The sequence below is a fragment of the Colletotrichum fioriniae genome, assembly GCF_027942845.1.
Source record: "Colletotrichum fioriniae strain IMI 355084 chromosome Unknown scaffold_1, whole genome shotgun sequence".
NCBI lineage: Eukaryota > Fungi > Ascomycota > Sordariomycetes > Glomerellales > Glomerellaceae > Colletotrichum > Colletotrichum fioriniae.
The window spans coordinates 2,101,818-2,116,801 of NW_027076837.1; the positions used below are offsets into that span (position 1 = coordinate 2,101,818).

The 14,984-nt window shown below is 54.0% G+C and overlaps 4 protein-coding genes across 4 annotated transcripts; 3 read left to right on the forward strand and 1 right to left on the reverse strand.

Annotated features, from left to right (window-relative positions):
* Window positions 1–262: 262 nt before the first annotated feature.
* Window positions 263–924, forward strand: SDH4 (membrane anchor subunit of succinate dehydrogenase, Sdh4; the record flags this gene model as incomplete). The annotated part of the gene is made up of 3 exons (XM_065755969.1): window positions 263–419; window positions 496–502; window positions 573–924. 3 exons carry the CDS (start codon window positions 263–265, stop codon window positions 922–924), a joined length of 516 nt encoding a protein of 171 aa, XP_065615209.1.
* Window positions 925–1,724: 800 nt separating this feature from the next.
* Window positions 1,725–4,358, reverse strand: N0V96_000558 (uncharacterized protein; the record flags this gene model as incomplete). The annotated part of the gene is made up of 3 exons (XM_053193348.2): window positions 1,725–3,545; window positions 3,604–3,921; window positions 3,978–4,358. The coding sequence occupies 3 exons, from the start codon at window positions 4,356–4,358 to the stop codon at window positions 1,725–1,727; spliced, it is 2,520 nt and encodes an 839-aa protein (XP_053049065.2).
* A 3,112-nt stretch (window positions 4,359–7,470) lies between these two features.
* On the forward strand, window positions 7,471–9,612 carry NGG1 (Transcriptional regulator; the record flags this gene model as incomplete). The annotated part of the gene is made up of 2 exons (XM_053193347.2): window positions 7,471–7,939; window positions 8,108–9,612. 2 exons carry the CDS (start codon window positions 7,471–7,473, stop codon window positions 9,610–9,612), a joined length of 1,974 nt encoding a protein of 657 aa, XP_053049064.1.
* A 1,685-nt stretch (window positions 9,613–11,297) lies between these two features.
* On the forward strand, window positions 11,298–14,131 carry URE1 (Urease; the record flags this gene model as incomplete). Its single annotated transcript, XM_053193346.2, has 5 exons — window positions 11,298–11,318; window positions 11,428–11,514; window positions 11,587–12,773; window positions 12,837–13,728; window positions 13,811–14,131. The coding sequence occupies 5 exons, from the start codon at window positions 11,298–11,300 to the stop codon at window positions 14,129–14,131; spliced, it is 2,508 nt and encodes an 835-aa protein (XP_053049063.2).
* Between the last annotated feature and the right edge of the window lie 853 nt (window positions 14,132–14,984).

Below are 14,984 nucleotides of genomic sequence, written 5' to 3' on the forward strand. Positions count from 1 at the left end.
GCCGGCCCTTGCCGACTTTCTTCGTCGACCGAAATCACGTGGAGCCATCGGGGTACCATTAGCCAATCATAGCCCTTCCAATGTCAGACGCCCGTCTTCGCGATCCGGAACTTGTGCCTACCCTCGGCTAAGTGGACATCATCGATTCCGGCACTCTGAGCCTAGCACTCCTTCTCAACTCCCAAGCCTCTAGACGACGACATCCCGCCTCCCTCCACCTGCGAATACCAATTGCACCGCCCGTGAACTACCAGCGATCACCATGGCTTCGATTGTGCGCCCTGCTCTTCTCCGGCAAACCGCCACGGCGGCCCGTATGGCCCAGGCCACCCCGATCCGTTCCGCCTTCGTCAAGAACTCGTCAAGAGTCGCCGCTTTCCACACAACCGCCAAGAGGGATCTGTTGCCCGTCGGTCCTCGTACGTTGCAATCACCTTGCATGCTATACATTTACAATTGAACCATTGCTAATCTATCACTGCAGAGGTCATTCAGGGTGGAGGTACGAAAACCCATGTGAAAGTCAAAACTTCGAAAAAACGCAGGATAGCCTAACTCGTGATAACCTCTAGTGAACGACCCTGCCCCCGTCCCTCCCCGAGTCCCGCCCACGGCTCCTACCACTGGAGCTTCGACCGTATCCTCGCCGCCGGCCTCGTCCCCATTACCATCGCCCCCTTCGCTGCCGGCTCCCTGAACCCCACGACCGACGCCGTTCTCTGCGCCATGATCCTCATCCACTCCCACACCGGCTTCCAGAACATCATCATCGACTACGTTCCCACCAAGCACTACCCCAAGTCGCGCAAGGCTACCATGTGGGGACTCAACGTTGCCACTGCGCTGGTCGGCCTCGGCCTGTACGAGTTTGAGACCAGCGACGTCGGTGTCACTGAGGCTGTCGCGCGTCTGTGGAAGGCTTAATTTGGGGGAGACATTGGGTTGGGCTGTCGTTCTGTCCTGTTTAACAGCAAATAAAAGGCTGGTCATCTGGGAGTAATATCCGATTGAGGATGCGACAGGGGAGGCGGAGACGTCATGCTAGGATACCAGTACCAGAAAAATGGTGCTGAAGTCGGCTTACTGTATGTGATTCAGGGGGCGCCAGGGTTTAGAATTGGGACGGCAAGTGTATAATCACCAGTCTAGGCAAAATTGGATTCTTTGTCAATGAACCTGGTGCGGCAGTTCTGCAGGTGAAGTTATATGTGAGTCGGCTTGAGGACGACAGAGCTTAAATGTTTATCCGAGACGGATGAGGCGTTCGATCTTAGGCAGGTCAAATCACTGCTATGCGGTGTGTAAGGTTGGAAGCAATCCACGGAGAAAATGGACTAAATAAGTGACTTGGACGACAACTCGCTAGAGATTTAGATCTCTTTTATAGATCGTACGTGTGTCAGCGAAACCTCCAGGAGTCTGAATCTCATGTTGAGGTGGAGCTTCCTTGTAACTGACGAAACGTCTCTCACAACAAAGTTCCAATGTTGAAATTACGAACATCAGACTAAAAGCTCATTCGGTCAAGATTGAAGAATCCCGATAAGTATCATTATTTAGAAAATTTATCTTACGCTAAATCATATTCGGGTCACATATCTCGAACCAACCCTAAGCAATCCGCAGCCGCATAATACACGGCCGTACTCACAACACCCAGCCTACCGTCAATCATTACTCTTATCTTCACCACACTTCCTCACCGAGGCACAGATGTACTACACTTAGAGGGAGAAACTGGTGATCTCAGAACCTCCCATTTGGTCCATCTCAGGGGTCGGTGGAGGAAGATTCTCAACCTTGGTGTTGATCCAGCACGACGCATACATGTTGACACGATCAATGCAGGCTCCGTCCGTACGAGCTCCGACCCTCTTGGGCGAGAAGCCGTGGGCCTCAAAAACCTTGACGTACCAAGGGCTCAGCGCCGACGAGCGAAGCAGCACCCGGCCGCCCATCTTGAGAGCGCGGTTGAGCTTCGTAATCTGCGCCGCCGCGGCCGGGGCGCCGGGGTCGAACCAGTCCATGCTGTCCATGATGACGGCGACGGTCAGCGTTCCGGGAGTGATGCGGTTGATGACCTCGTCAATCTCGTCCGTGTGGATGCGCAGGCCGTCAAAGGCATTGGCGCGCGAGAGCTTGGCGTGGGCCTTTTCTGACAGGTAGTCTGGGTGGCACCGCCTCGTGAAGTCGCCCGTCATGCAGACGTGGTAGTACGGGTTGTTGGCGGCGATGTGCGTCTGCTCGGCGACGGGGTCCAGGGTGTCGACCATGTAGCGCCAGATGGCGTGGGACCGGACCTTGCGGGCGGTTGGGGAGGGTCCCTTGACGGCCTCGCTCTCGGCGTGATCGTTCTCGATCATGGCCAGCTGGTTCTTGGGGACGCCGAGGGCCGCCCAGAGGAAGCTCTCCTGGCTGACGACAAGCTTGCAGACGAGCTTGGACAGCAGGGCGGGGCGGATCTTGGTGCGCCAGACCTCGCGCTGCTCGTTGAGGGTTTTCGTAGACAGGAGCTCCTTGACGGCGGCGCGGCAACCAAAGACACGTGAAATCCAGCGGAAGACGCGGATGGCATGGCGGGAGCCGCCGGTGTCGTAGAGACCGTAGCCCTTTGTGTTGGTGAAGACGTGGACGTTGTTGAGCCAGTACTGAAATGCGCGGCTGGAAAGGTGGGGGGAGAGCTTGTTCAGGAGCAGCGAGCGGAAGTCCGGATGCTTGCCTTCTCCGAACAGCTTCCAGAAGTCCTCGTAGGGAAGAGCAGTGTAAGACGCAACCTTGAGCTCCAGGAGGTGGTTCTGGGTAGGGTTCAAGTCGACAGCATGGATTCTGGCAGGGCTCTGCATTGCGTAGGAGAGGATGTTGTCGCCGGCGCTGGTAATTGCCAGAACCACGTCGTCAGAGCCGAGCTTCAAAAGATGCTCGTCTACTCTCGAGTCTTCCCATGTAAAAGCGTAGATGTATTCATCGTTGAACTGAGTGTGTTTCTGAAGTTGATCATCGTAGTAGATGCGCCAGTGGTGGTTCTGGTAGAAGAAGGAGGGCAGCGGTAGGCTTGCGGACAAGTTTTGGATGGCTGCCATGAAAGCCTTGGAACGGATCTCGGGGGCCGATCGATCAATGGCGCGGGTCAGAGCATCGCCCGCGTTAGCAGGCAACAGATACGGCGACTCTGTAGCAAGGGCGTCGATCTTCTCAATGATCTCATGCGGGAGACTGGTAGCAGAGAAGGGCTTCTTATGGCATCCAACCCAGATGTAGTAAGGAATGTGACCGAGACTGTAGTTACGGGTGTTGATGTTGAGGACACTGCCAAACTTGTACTCGAGATAGTCGCGGCGGCTAGCCTCGAGACCAACGCGGTCAAGGTCAAACCAAGCGCGCCAAAAGGTCCTCAAGAACCAGTTGACGTGACGCCCAACCAGTCCACCAGTGAAGTTGCGGAAGGAGAAGTCGGTCTTGGACTGAACGTAGAAGTCAACGACTCCCATGACGCCATCGGGGGACAGAAGCGACGTAAGGGACTCGATAACGGAGTAGTAGTCAGGCTGTTGGACAGATCGTTAGTTAAAGTCATTTCAAAGAAGACTTCTTTAGATAACTCACAATCATGGACAAGCTGTAAGACATGGTGATGAGGTCCGCGCCACCGTGCTCAGCACGCTTCTGAGAGAAGTAGCTCAGGACAGGCGAGCGAGGAGGGATGCGATTACTTGGGAGATCATTTTCATAATCTTCCAGTCGGAACTTCCTCGCGTCCTCACAAACGACCTTGACATTGTTCCAGCCAAGGCGTTCGAAGCGCTGTCGGGCGACCTCGCATAGAGACGGGGAGAAATCAACGAGGTAGACGCTTGTGAAGAACTCGGGCACATTGACAAAGCTAGACATAGCCTCAATGTTCCATCCTGTTCCTCCACCAACCTATTCATTATTAGTCGAGTTTCGAAAGGTTCAGTGTGACTGTCAGGACGACTTACATCAACCCAGACTCGCTTTGCCTTATTGCCCTTTTTGGGACCTTTGGCCTTCAGCTGTGCTGCAACAAGCGCAAGCATGTCCTCTCTGCCTTGCAGGAGGACCTTCCTGGTAGCATCATACGCGCCGGCTTGCTTCTTATAGAAGCTTTCTAGGGCATCCTGCTGGTTGCCCTTCTTGTCGCCATTGTGCGGCTTGATGAAGCAGGAGTAAAAGAAGAGCAGGAAAGACTTGAAGAGGCCGGGGGTCTCTAGGCTTTCCGCGTCATTCTTTGAAAGGAGCTTGGAAAAGAGTAGGCCGCTGAGGGCTACTGCACTTAGTCCAGCAAAGGTAGTCTTGAGATCAAGGTCGAGGGGTAAAATGTTACCACCAAGAGAAGCCATGGTATTCTCTCATTGCTCGAGGCTAAGAGAAGATTGCGTTGAAGCGGTTCCGAGGCTCTTGGCAAGTTGAATTGTTAAAGAAAGCGTATACGTTGAAGAAGCAGTGAGGTAGAGCATCAAGCAACAGCTATGTGTTGGAAAATGGACAGCACCGCTATATAGACTTCTACACAAAACGGCTGCGTTTTATTTCGATGGTCACTCGACCGGACATGTTGTATGGTGTACATTGGATAGCGTTAATCAATACGCCGGATGGTGAGGTAGCATCTACGTTAGCTGCTCTCGAAGCGTGCAACGAAACGCTGATACCATAACCGCAGTGTTCAGGAGAAGATCGTGGTTGAGACCTAGGACCCTGAAAGAGGGAGAACCCCACCAAGAGCTTCTCAATTGAACCAACCCCGCCAGCTCGTTGTCGAGCTCCTAGCGCGGCCGCGTGGGTGAGGTAAAACACGGGTTGCCCATGCCAGCGCCTGTGGGCCAAGTCGTGTCGACCAATGGCCAGAGCACATGGGCAAACCATCTGGACATCAGCCTCTTGTGCTTGTAGAATGGAATCCGCCAGAGCCAACACGCCTGCGCCAATCCTCTGTTAGTTTAATGGCACGGGAGGTTGCGAGACATACCAGTCCTTCTGCTTCCATTCACATGGGGTGTTGGGTCTGTAATGCGTGGGACGATGACATCGCCTTCACCTTGAACTCCCATGCATTGCCAGTGATGAAGGCTTCAGTGTTCTCATCAGCGAATATGACACCTAGAAGCCAATTACTTGGGAATTCAACCCGTTAGACGTAATTTTGACCCTGTTCAACGTTCGAGGAGGTACATGTTCATGACGATTATTCAAAGTGAAGCCAAACGAGTGATTACTATGTGAGTGTCATAATGTGGATGATTACAGTGGACAAAGCTCATGGGAATGAATGCTACCTTTCCGAGTTGGCTTCGAAGCCACTCAACCGTTGGACGACAGATCATCCATTCGAACCAAACTAGGAAAATACTTGCTACCATGCATAAATCGCAACGTAGTGTATCGGTACGTGCAGACCACAGATTGTCTGGGGTTGGGTGAGTAGGATACGATGCCAATGAGAGAAGCGTGTGAGAGCACATGGCCCCATCGACCGCCCCTCAGGAGCTCATCAACATTCTCATCCCGCGAGAATCCCTAATCTCTGGTGGAGCTCATGCTACTTTGATGGCCATCCGAAGGTCATTGAAGAGGGGATTTTGAGTTCCGCTCTTGGGCACTACCGACTCAGCTAGACGTTATAGCCGGTTTTCCTAAAGCAATCGACAAACGCGTAGTCGCGCTGGCCGTTATTGGCTTCCTTTTGGACTCGCGAGCAGCGCTTGATGTTCCTCACATAGAGGTCAACCTTGCCATGGGCCTCAATTCCATCTGCCCTGTAGTGTGTTCTGTCCCCGCGTTGTTGTTGGCCCACGGGAAGGTCTTTGGCCATCGCTTCAATACACAAGTAATATCACCGCCCGTGGCAGTACTTCCGATGCTGCTATTCGTGATCAAATAGGCTAAAAAGTGTAATGAGAAGGTTTTATAACGTTGCTTGACAGATGGATTGAATGGGCATCGGCAATTGGCGATGGACAATCTTGCCCTTTGAAGTGAGTGAGAGCTGTGAAGTTGGCCCTGCGCTTTTACTTGTCCTCACCAAGGAGATGCACTGTATTAATCGCCAGATAGGTCTGTATCGCACAGTATTCCCATTGCACTTTCGCTTCCTGGGAGCAACTGCCTTGTGCTGGTGTCTCACATAGAATCTTATCTAGCAGCATTAGAACACGTCCAGAAGGCCACGGATGTATTGATACAGTGATCAAAAGATCTGATTCTATACTTAAAAGCTTAGAAGCTTTTATAGCGTACGCATACATATAGATGTACATATCGTAGTTTGTTGAACGTGGTCTACCACACCTAGAGATAGTGCTTTTCGGGGTAGTCTGCTCGCAAGACCATGGAGCATCATAAGCCTGGCCCGAATCATAGAACTAGAACGAGTCTAGAGCCAGTTTAACTGCCATCAAAAGGCGTCTGAGCGACGAACGAGAACTCATTGACTAGATTCGTTCACAGGCTGCATTATCGGAGAAAGTGAGACCTGGAAGACGCCTTCTCCTCGAATAGAGTACCTTCATTGAAAAACTTGCCTGAGATTGGGTATCGGATTGACCAGTAGGCCATATCCAAGTGAGCAAGGCGAGCATGATTCTTGCAGACGGTTGACCTTCCTACCCATCGAAGTTGTCAACCTCTTAGAAAGGGAACCATATTCGTACATCTTTCCAGTGAACCTAGTCGAGCAGGCTCTGATTTTTCACGCTTTTTACCAACTTTACTCATGTTCCCTCGGAATTAAAGTACCGCTCTAGCTAATTCCTGTGATCTTGGTGATTTAGGATGGCATATCATGATGTTAGCATTGTTCCCTACCCGTGACCATTTGCTTATGTGTTAAACTGTCAGAAGGGAGCATACCATTTCCCCAAACATCCGGGAGTAACGGCGATTAAGATGATTTGCTTCAGAGAGGATCCAACCTGGACCACATAGATGGCAAAGTGAGGAGTCACATCATGGCCATAGACCAATAATTCATGACCCAAGGAAGGGGGTTACCGGATGTTGGTCCTTTTGGTGGGATGCAAGACGTCGGTTTCGTTAGATGGCAGTTGATGGAGTCAAGTCACTAAAGCCTACCTGGTCCTTGTGCTTTCCTTAGGTAAGGAACCCGGTTCACATACATAGGCCCTTCCCATTCTGGCGCTGACGGAGCACTTTCCACATGTACCTTCCCCCAGACTTCCGCGGGTAACCCCAGGGTGCGTACAACAGGCGAGCCCGGGCGATTCGACCCATACTTCCGCGACCGGTGACCAATCCAGTAAGCAGGTTAGGCATACCTTACCGATACAGGGCGGCGCGATCTCGAGTGCCATTCAGTTGACGCTTGACATCAAAGGCCCAACCTTCACTTCAACATATCAGATCCATCTCAACCCTCGACAAGGACGACGCGCGAGATCCGACCTCATCAAAAGCCATCCCAAACCTGCGCGCGCCCATCACAGGCTGACCGCGATGCCGCCTGCTGCGAGCCAAAAGGGCACCGGCAAGAAAGCCGGGCCCGGTGCTATGCGACAGCGCAGCCGCAACACGACCCCGAGCTCCGTCGTGCCCTCCGCCAGCTTGCCCCCTATCGAAGCTGTCGACACCGAATATCTCGAGCTACGTGTCGAGCAGTTCCGTAACCTCAACTACGATGACCTCGTAGACCAAGGCGCCTCCAATGCCGTCATGCCCGACTCCAAGAGTCTCGATGGCATGATTGCCCGCTTGCAGCGCCTGCAGGAAACCATCGACAGACGGAGCAATTTCTGCGATAGGGGTATGCGCATATTAGCCAGCACGCGCAAGCAATACGTCGACGTCGACGAGCCTGCTGAGCCCGCCGCGAAGGCCGAGGGGGACGGCAAGAAGACGGGCAAGACCAACAAGAAGAAGAGAAAGGCGGCCGATACCCTGGCACCACCCCAGGAAGGGGGAGTCGGTAGGTCACTACGCTTCTTTGGCCCTGTGCGGTCTAGTGCTCTTTCACGCTTTTTCTTGGTTTGTTCGTGGGGCATAGGATGCTCACCGAATGCTCACCTCGTCACCGCACGACTAACCTGGATTCCTCGTATTTAAATTCGAGTACTGACCTCGCCTGCTACCACAGAGCGATCATCCCCGCTTAGGGAATCCACTAAACCACGAAAGCTTTCGCGCGACTCGGCCAGTTCTTCCCTGTCACCCGTCGCGCCTGCAACACCATCAGCAATGGAAGTCGACGAGAAGAAGAAGAAAAAAGAAGAGGCCGAAGAGGAGGAGGAGGAAGAGGAGAGTTCAGAAGATGAGGGCGCGCCGCCCAAAAAGGCCCAACCCGCTGCGCACACCTTCGGCGACGATCCCTCTACCTTCCCCGACCCGACCGTCTACGAAATTCGCCCGACACACCCAGGCATGCCAGAGGACGAATTGAAGGAGATATTCTCTGTCGCCGTCTTCCCCAAGACTGATCTGGCGGATCTCATCGCTGGCGATCCTCCCGACAAGGACTTTAGTAGTGCCAAGCCCACGAACCAGATCAGCTTTTCGACCTTCTCGACGTACATGGAACCCTACTTCAGGCCTTTTGCTGAGGAAGACCTTGGCTTCCTTCGAGAGCGTGGTGATCGCGTCACGCCTTTCCACATGCCTAAGAGAGGCAAGAAGCACTACACTGAGATCTGGCAAGAGGAGGATGGCGCCATGGCACTCGACAAACCTCAAGGTGCGCGCGAACAGTTGGCACCCAACCAGGCTCGTGGCGCGATTGACAACATGGACGACGAGGTTGCCGAGACCGATAAACTCTCTGTCGGCCCCTTGTTGTCGCGATTGATGCAAGCGATGCGACCCGAGAACCGACCCCAGGCAGACGAAGAGAAAGCACCCAACGGTATCACCAACGGAGATACTGTCATGAATGGCGGCAGCGTCAACGGAGAAAATGGAGATACGCAGCAGAGCTTCGTCGATGATAAGGCCCCGCCGACCGTGCCGCCTGCATCTTTCATGCCCGAATCGAACTCCGAAGCATGGAAGAAGGCTTCGCATCCAAAGCTGGAGTACACACAGGTCGATGAACGAATCAAGCAAGAACTGAAGCATATTGGCTTCCTTCCCCAGGAAGGTAATTTCGAGACAGAATACGACGGCGCATTTGACGATGAGGTGGCAGCGCGACTGCGCTTGCTGCAAGGCCGCCTTCGAGAGCAAATGCTCATCAACGGCGCTCGCAAGTCTCGACTCACGGAGCTCGTCAAGGAGCGCATGGCGCACCAAGAATACCAAACAATTCTGGAGGATCTCGACACGCAAGTGCAGGCTGCCTATCTCAAGCGAACCCGTACAATGGGCAAGAGCAAGAAGAACAAGCGACCTGGCGGTGCTGGAGGCGGTAGCCACGCGGTTGGTGGTGCGGCTGGTATGGCAAGACCAGGCATCGGCGACATGACGAAGACCTTGATGGAGCGCCGGAAGCGCTGGATCGATACCATTGGATCTGTATTCGACGACGAAAGCCTTGGCAAGGTGCCGCGTGGCTCGGATCCCGAATCCTCCATCTTCAAGGCTCCTGTCATGGCTGATCTGATGAAGAGAGAGAAGTCGCAGTGGGACGAAGAGGTCGAGGAGGAATAAGGTATTCAGCTCACCCGGCTGAGGAAAATGGGATGATTGTCAATATGTTACGACTAGCACTGGTACATGTTTAGGTATCCTGGGTTCTCGGTTTTGGGAGGTAAAACTTTGGAGTGGCAGTCGACCTTTGGACTGGACTCGGTGGACGGCGTTAGGAACAGCATAGAGGACTGGATGTGATGAGGCCTCGCCCTGGAGTTGATGAGGCTAGCCTGTAGTCAGATCAATACTTGGTTGTGTTAATGAAGAAACTGAGATACCAATATTTCCCCTGGCCTTACAGGGCCCTAATTGCCATCAACTGGATCACAGTAACTGTGTTTCTCCGGGTACCTGGATGTTTTCCTTGAAGTCTAATAAGTTGGCAGACAACGTTACCTTACTCTAAGACGAGCCGTGTTGAGGTGACCTCGTCCTCACTTTCTCCGAAAGTTAAAAGGCAGACTAGATAAACACGATTCTCATCAGCCAAGATGTAATAACCGATCTCCAGCGAACCGCGCTTCATGAGTCGAGGATAGTCATCCGACGCCTTTGACCCTCCTCACATCTATATCGCCACTGCTCAAAATCACACAATGAGTCCACTCGTAAGATCTCTCGACGTAGACCACCTGAGCTACGGAGCCCTCCTCACCGGTCTCGAGAGCGCCTCTGTTCACGTCGCCGTTGCAGAGCGAGGCTATGATATACAAACCAATGTTCTTGGCATCCCGCCCCACCTCGGATTCTTCTCGCAATGGGCACCTTCTCACACACGCCGCGTCGAGGGCTTCATTTTCGTGAGATGGGCACAATACTTTGTAAGGGCTCTGTCCTGCGCGTTGATCTGTAGGCTGCTCGGGAGGAGGAACGAGCTTGCTGAGGCGGCAGTTTTTGCGAGTTTCATCTTTCTTTACGCTGCGAAGATTTGGGTGCATAAGGTATGTCTAGCTAAGGTAGTCTGGGAATTTACGTGGATCTGAACAGTTGCTGACTTGTCACAGTACCGTATTTTGGAAACGATCCCTAGAGATGAGTGGTGATGTGCGTCTGCGTACTAAGTTGTAACATTCAATTTCAGTTTCGTCTACACAAGACCATGTAGGATTCATGGGGAACCTCAAATTTGAGAGATCAATCTCTGACCATGGCTGGAGTCACGAGACCAACTTCTCATGATGAGTCGTACAGACTGCAGACATCCCCACGACGTTGAGCACAGCACCGGCACTTGCAGCGGCTCGGCGGAACGGCATGGGAGTTTACATACAATTCTGCAGGTGGTTCATATGGAAGTCTTCTTGGTTAGCTTATCGCCTAAAATTGGACGTAATGCCTATTAGACAAACGAGAGCCTTGTATTGGTCCGCGGGCGGTTTGGCAGTCACTTTCTCAGGGACCTTCCTTGTGCGGGGTAGTGGAGGGCCAATCAAGCCTCCATTTGGAGGGGACGTATCCCAAGCGGCCGGGCCTTATCATCATCCCACCTTTTTCGCAGGTGGCCGCCGGTCCAGGCCCGTGGGCGGCGCAAACGGCCGCTTCCTCACTATCGAAGACGGCCACCTACCTGTAATGTCTAACTACCCTTTTGGCGCCAGCGAGTCCTTCTAAACCCATAATCTGTGATTTTTCTCTCACCAACACCTACAACTGCTCATGAAGACGAGTTTATCTGGCCGAGAGTCACCAACAATCTTGCCAGGATGCATCTCGTTCCCAAGGAGGTTTGTACTTTTTGTCCATTGTACCCAAAGTTTCCCTCTTACACATCCCTGTCGCCTTGGCAGGATTTGGTAGAGACAGCAGTGTTAACACGGCACGTCGTGATTGTAGCTCGATAAGCTCGTCATCTCTCAATTAGGCTCCCTGGCTCAACGGCGGCTTGCCCGGGGCGTCAAGTTGAACCACTCTGAAGCAACGGTACGAATACCTCCTTTTGCGGTGCTATCACCGCACTCAGAGTTCGTGTGCACTAACACGACTCAACCGCAGGCACTTATCGCCAGCAACTTACAAGAGCTCATCCGCGATGGCAACCACACCGTGGCCGATCTCATGAGCTTGGGTGCCACCATGCTGGGGAGGAGGCATGTGCTCCCCACGGTCTGCAGTACCCTTCATGAGATTCAGGTTGAGGGCACCTTTCCCTCAGGGACCTACCTCGTGACTGTTCACAACCCCATCGCGACGGACGATGGTGACCTGGCGCGCGCCTTATACGGCAGCTTTCTCCCCGTGCCCAGCAACGAGCTGTTCTCGATGCCCGAAGCCGCAGCGTACGAGCCCAAGAAGGCACCTGGCGCCGTCGTCACTGCGGTGCGCAAGGTCGCGCTCAATGAGAAGCGCAACCGCATCAGGCTCAGGGTGAAGAGCAAGGGGGACCGCCCTATCCAGGTCGGCTCGCACTACCACTTCATCGAGACAAATCCGCAGCTCGAGTTTGACCGTGAGAAGTCGTATGGCTACCGGTTGGACATCCCTGCCGGCACCTCGGTGCGTTTTGAGCCCGGAGATGTGAAGACGGTGACGCTCGTCGAGATTGGAGGCCACAAGGTCATTCGCGGCGGCAACAAGCTCGCCTCGGGCGGCGTCGAGCTCTGGCGCGCAAAGGAGATTGTGGAGAAGCTTCAACTGGCCGGGTTCGCCCATGCGCCAGAGCCCGAGGCCGTCATGAACTTTGCCGAGGTCTACCAGATGGAGAGGGCGGCGTACGCGACAATGTTCGGTCCCACCGTGAACGACCTGGTCCGGCTTGGTACCACCGATCTCTGGATCAAAGTGGAAAAGGACTTCACCGTATACGGCGACGAGTGTAAGTTTGGCGGTGGCAAGACGTTGAGAGAAGGTATGGGCCAGGCAACGGGCCGGCCAGACTCGGAGTCTCTGGATATGGTCGTCACCAACGCCCTCATTGTTGACTGGACGGGCATCTACAAGGCCGACATTGGTGTGAAAGACGGTATGATTGTGGGTATCGGGAAGGCGGGTAATCCGGATGTCATGGACGGCGTGACGCCGAACATGATTGTCGGTAGCTGTACAGATGTCGTCGCTGGCGAGGGCAAGATTATCACCGCCGGCGGCGTTGACAGTCACATCCACTTCATCTGCCCGCAACAGGCAAACGAAGCCGTTGCATCAGGTATCACCACCATGCTCGGAGGTGGAACAGGACCAAGGTGAGAAAGCATTCCCCTGAACCGCAAGTCAGCTTATTTCGTCGACTGACTTACCTCCTACAGTGCCGGCACGAGCGCCACAACCTGTACGCCCGGCAAGAACTACATGCGCGAGATGCTCCAGGCCTGCGACACGTTGCCCCTGAACATTGGCATCACGGGCAAGGGCAACGACTCTGCGCCGGAGGCCCTGCGCGACCAGGTCATCGCCGGCGCCTGCGGCCTCAAGCTCCACGAGGACTGGGGCACCACGCCCGCCGCCATCGATACGTGCCTCAGTGTCTGCGACGAGCTCGACGTGCAGTGCCTCATCCACACCGACACGCTCAACGAGTCTGGGTTCGTCGAGTCCACCATCAATGCCTTTGCCGGGCGCACCATCCACACGTACCACACGGAGGGCGCCGGCGGTGGCCACGCGCCCGACATTATCTCCGTCGTCGAGCACCCCAACGTCCTGCCGTCGTCGACGAACCCAACCCGGCCCTACACCCGCAACACCTTGGACGAGCACCTCGATATGCTCATGGTCTGCCACCACCTCTCCAAGAACATTCCCGAGGATGTCGCCTTTGCCGAGTCGCGCATTCGCGCCGAGACCATCGCCGCCGAGGATGTGCTCCACGACCTAGGCGCCATCAGCATGATGTCATCCGACTCGCAGGCCATGGGCCGCTGCGGCGAGGTCGTCCTCCGCACCTGGAACACGGCGCACAAGAACAAGGTCCAGCGCGGGTTCCTGCCCGAGGACGAGGGCACGGGCGCCGACAACTTCCGCGTCAAGCGCTACGTGAGCAAGTACACCATCAACCCGGCCGTCGCGCAGGGCTTCGGCCACCTGGTGGGCAGTATCGAGATCGGTAAGCTTGCGGACCTGGTGGTCTGGGACCCGGCGTGGTTCGGCACGAAGCCCAACCTGGTCATCAAGAGCGGTCTCATCGCGTCCGCGCAGATGGTAAGACTTCCCCTCTGGTTTCTCACGCATTTCATCAAGAAAGAAACAGAGAAAAAAGCATCAACTAACCAAATCCTCACAGGGCGACCCCAACGCCTCCATCCCGACGGTCCAACCCATCATCGCGCGCCCCATGTTCGCGCCACTCGTGCCGGCCTCGTCGGTGCTCTTCGTCTCGGCCGCCTCCATCGCCTCGGGCGCCATTGCGTCGTACGGCCTCCGGAAGCGCGTCGAGGCCGTCAAGGGGTGCCGCACGGTCGGCAAGAAGGACATGCGGTTCAACGACAGCATGCCGCGGATGAGGGTCGACCCGGAGAGCTATACCGTCGAGGCGGACGGCGAAGTGTGTACCGCCGAGCCATCTGATACGCTTCCCTTGACGCAGGCATTTTACGTCTACTGAGCATGATGATGATGATGGCGGCGGCGGCGGCGGCTTCTTTGGCGATGAGAGAGATCGTCTCTGATGGATGTCAGAATGAATGGGGCTTTGGGAAGTTTGGGCGTTGATGAGAGAGATGAAGGTTTGATGTGAGGGCAAGTCGTAGTGAGGGGGGAAAGGAGAAACAATTTCAAAGCATAGCGGCATATGGGCGGGTAGTTGGGATGGGATATCGGGTGGTGCTTATTATTAATGACATATGAGAGAAGCTACCTTACCTTATGAAAGGTTTCCAAAAAAAAGCAATAACGACAGGATTTCCTATCTCATGACTGAAATCAGAACAGTAGAAGCATGCAGGACAGTGTCAGAGTGTTATGAGGGCGGTTAAGAAAGTCTTGGCTGTCGTTCCGATAGAGTAATGCCAACACCTCCTCCGTCCCTCCCCAAAAGCCTAAAGGATCGACAGACAGATTCGACCCACGCGTTGCATTTACGTGTCTCTTGGAGACTATATGTCAACCGTATGTGCAAGGTACGTACGTAGAATGGTAAGTAGGAACTTGATTGATTTCAAAAACCCTCGAATAGCTAGCTTCAAGAGATCGAAATACATCAATTTCCCATTGATAACTCAAAAGAGATATGTATCTGCCAGTATACATTGCTAAAGGGTTAATTACGTACAGAAGATATTCCCAAAGGGTGTGTGTGCTTTTCCTGCGTACTTACGTGCCAAGGTAGAGTAAATTGAGTATCAAATACATCAACCTGACACTCGGATGAACAGAGATTTTTCCAGTCTTGTGTCTACCTCACAAGAGGCCCGGGTGAATCATCGCTCTCCATCAACCTCCTTCCGCATATCTTGATC